Source organism: Phalaenopsis equestris, unplaced genomic scaffold (assembly GCF_001263595.1).
Source record: "Phalaenopsis equestris unplaced genomic scaffold, ASM126359v1 Scaffold000196, whole genome shotgun sequence".
NCBI classification, from domain to species: domain Eukaryota; kingdom Viridiplantae; phylum Streptophyta; class Magnoliopsida; order Asparagales; family Orchidaceae; genus Phalaenopsis; species Phalaenopsis equestris.
The window spans coordinates 143,866-146,244 of record NW_018164638.1 but is presented as its reverse complement, the minus strand read 5'-3'; the positions used below and the strand labels follow the sequence as shown (position 1 = coordinate 146,244).

Here is a 2,379-nt window from a genome sequence, read left to right as displayed (position 1 = left end):
GAGCTGTTCGCGAACAACGAGCTGTTTTGACAGCCCTACTCACAACCACAACACACGGCACCCAACCACAGCCCAGAACCCACACCTCAATGAGCACTCTCTTTCATACCATATTTTAAATTTGAGGCAATGACACAGGCCACCTGAAACATTGTTATCTACAAATGAAGCATCATCTTTCATCCATTTTTCAATTCATATTTCAAACATTAAAAAAAATGTGTAGTATTGAATAGAGGCAATTGCAAACAAGCCACTCGAAAGAATGCTATGCACAAATCAAGCATCCTTTTACATCCATTTTTCAAATTGTTGCTCAAACAACAAAGATATTGATAAAACCACATCCGATATTTTTATTGAAGGCAATTACATACAGAGCACCCGAAAAGCTGCTATCTACAAATGAGCACCCTCTTTGATCTGTTTTTCAAATTCCAAATCAAGCACACACTTTCATCCATTCTCCAAATTCCATCGAAAAATCGAAAAACCGCATAATAAAAGCCATTCCATCGAAAAATTGCATAAAGAAAGTCATTCCATTGAAAAAACGCCAGAAATCGCATATAGAAGGGCATTCCATCAAAAATTACCTGCATAGCACAGTAACCAGAGATTGGAGGGAGGACGAAGAGGTGAAATGCAACGCTAAGTGCGAGAGAGAAGCAATTGAGGGAGAGAGGCGAGAGAGGCAGGCACCTAGCGCAGAAATCGGGCAAAGGAAAGTGGTCGAGAGGGGCACAATCGAGAGGCGCATGGTCGAGAGATGCGGCGGGGTAATAGTCATGCAAAGGAAAGAGGGCAGCAAGGATCGAGCCCCCAACCGCATTTATAAGAAATATTGATCGGATTATTACGATAAGCAGCACCAACACAGTAACCAAACGGGCAAGCCAACGTTTTCAAAATGCACCGCACCAAATAAGTTGCCCAAAAGGGCCCTTAGTGAGTCTAGTTTCCCCTTCATTTTGTCTTAAATCCTAAATTTAGTAAATCCTGGAATTGATTGGATTTAGCTTACATCCATAAATCTCAAGAGTTCTTCATTGCTCCAATCAATACTTCTCTACCGATCTCCCATAACAACTAATTCCCCTTCTTTGCTATCAAAGGTTGCACAATGGGATAAAGATGAGGGTTTAAAATGCCACGATCTCATCACCACATTCGCCAGCAAGCTTTAGTCAAAGCTTAGTGTTTTTTTTTTGGCATAGAGGATCTTAGATAGAAGAACTATTAAGCAGCTAGAAGATGGGTAATGGAAAAATTTTAACTTTATTTTTTAAATTAACTCATTAATAAGCATTATTTACTCATAAAAATATTAAGTTAACTAAATTAAGATTAACAAATTAAGCCAATCTTCTTAGGCCTAATTAGATTGATGATTTTTTAATTATTGCATTATCAAAATACTATATTAGACAATCTATAATTAAATAATACAAATCAATTAGAAATTAGTCATCAAATTCAATCAATGAATAATTATATTAATAAATTATTTGTTAAAAAGTAAAATAATTAAGAAATATATATATATATATATATTAAATTAGAGTAACACATTTAAATCATAAGAAAATCGTCAAACAGTTTCACATTTAACATATGTAATGCTTATAATTTTTTAGATTTAACCACAACAAGATTTACTAAATTCAGATTTAAAAGATTTACTAAATCCTACAAACTTAAATCCAATAAATGACTTCTAAACAACCCAATAACTTACCAAACAGTTCCTAATCGCAAAATGCAAGCAAACCAAACATCCCCGATGTAAAATTGAAATAAAAAAAATCATCAAGGAGGAGAAGAACCTTGCCTGATTGAGATTGTCGCCGCGAAGATGGGCTACAATCAAGTCATTGATCTGCCGCCTGAGCTTCCCTTCCTGAAGAGCATTCTCGAGGTTCGCGTCCATTCGCGGACTATCACGGCTCGAATGAAAATCACCCGTCCTAAGAACTAAAACCTAGACATTCCAAAGCAAAATTCATTCAAAATTCGCCAATATGAACTACAACTTTAAGTCGCCGAGCACCAATCCGAGCATCGAATAATGGGGGCAAAAAAAAAAAAAAAAAAGGGATTTCGAAAACCTAAATTCATGCCCTACCTTTGCTTGTCCGCAACAAGCGGGCCTTCTTCGCCTGGGGATAAATAAATCAAATAAATTAAAAATGGGAAATTTATATACATAACACCCAATTCATATGGAACTCTCCTACCTAAATTTTTATTTTTGAACATTATTTATGAATGTGATGGTTGATTTGACTAATTAAAATATAATAATGAGTACAAATTTAAATATAATATACATAAATATTAAAATTTTGAATGTCATGTATGTAAATTAGAGTAATTATT

The 2,379-nt window shown here is 34.9% G+C and overlaps 1 protein-coding gene across 4 annotated transcripts in view; it reads right to left on the bottom strand.

Moving 5' to 3' along the window:
* Positions 1 to 2,164, bottom strand: part of LOC110022526 (cleavage stimulation factor subunit 50) — a 65,086-nt gene extending 62,922 nt beyond the window's left edge. For 3 of the 4 annotated variants that reach the window (XM_020721511.1, XM_020721512.1, XM_020721514.1), the window contains exons 1-2: positions 2,126 to 2,164; positions 1,832 to 1,981 (exon numbers count right to left, since the gene is read on the bottom strand). In XM_020721511.1, coding sequence (XP_020577170.1) covers positions 1,832 to 1,930 — 99 coding nt within the window. In that variant the 5' untranslated portion in view covers positions 1,931 to 1,981; positions 2,126 to 2,164. Of the gene's footprint in view, positions 1 to 1,826; positions 1,982 to 2,125 lie in introns of those variants that run through there. The other variant, XM_020721513.1, reaches the window with a different exon arrangement.
* Between the last annotated feature and the right edge of the window lie 215 nt (positions 2,165 to 2,379).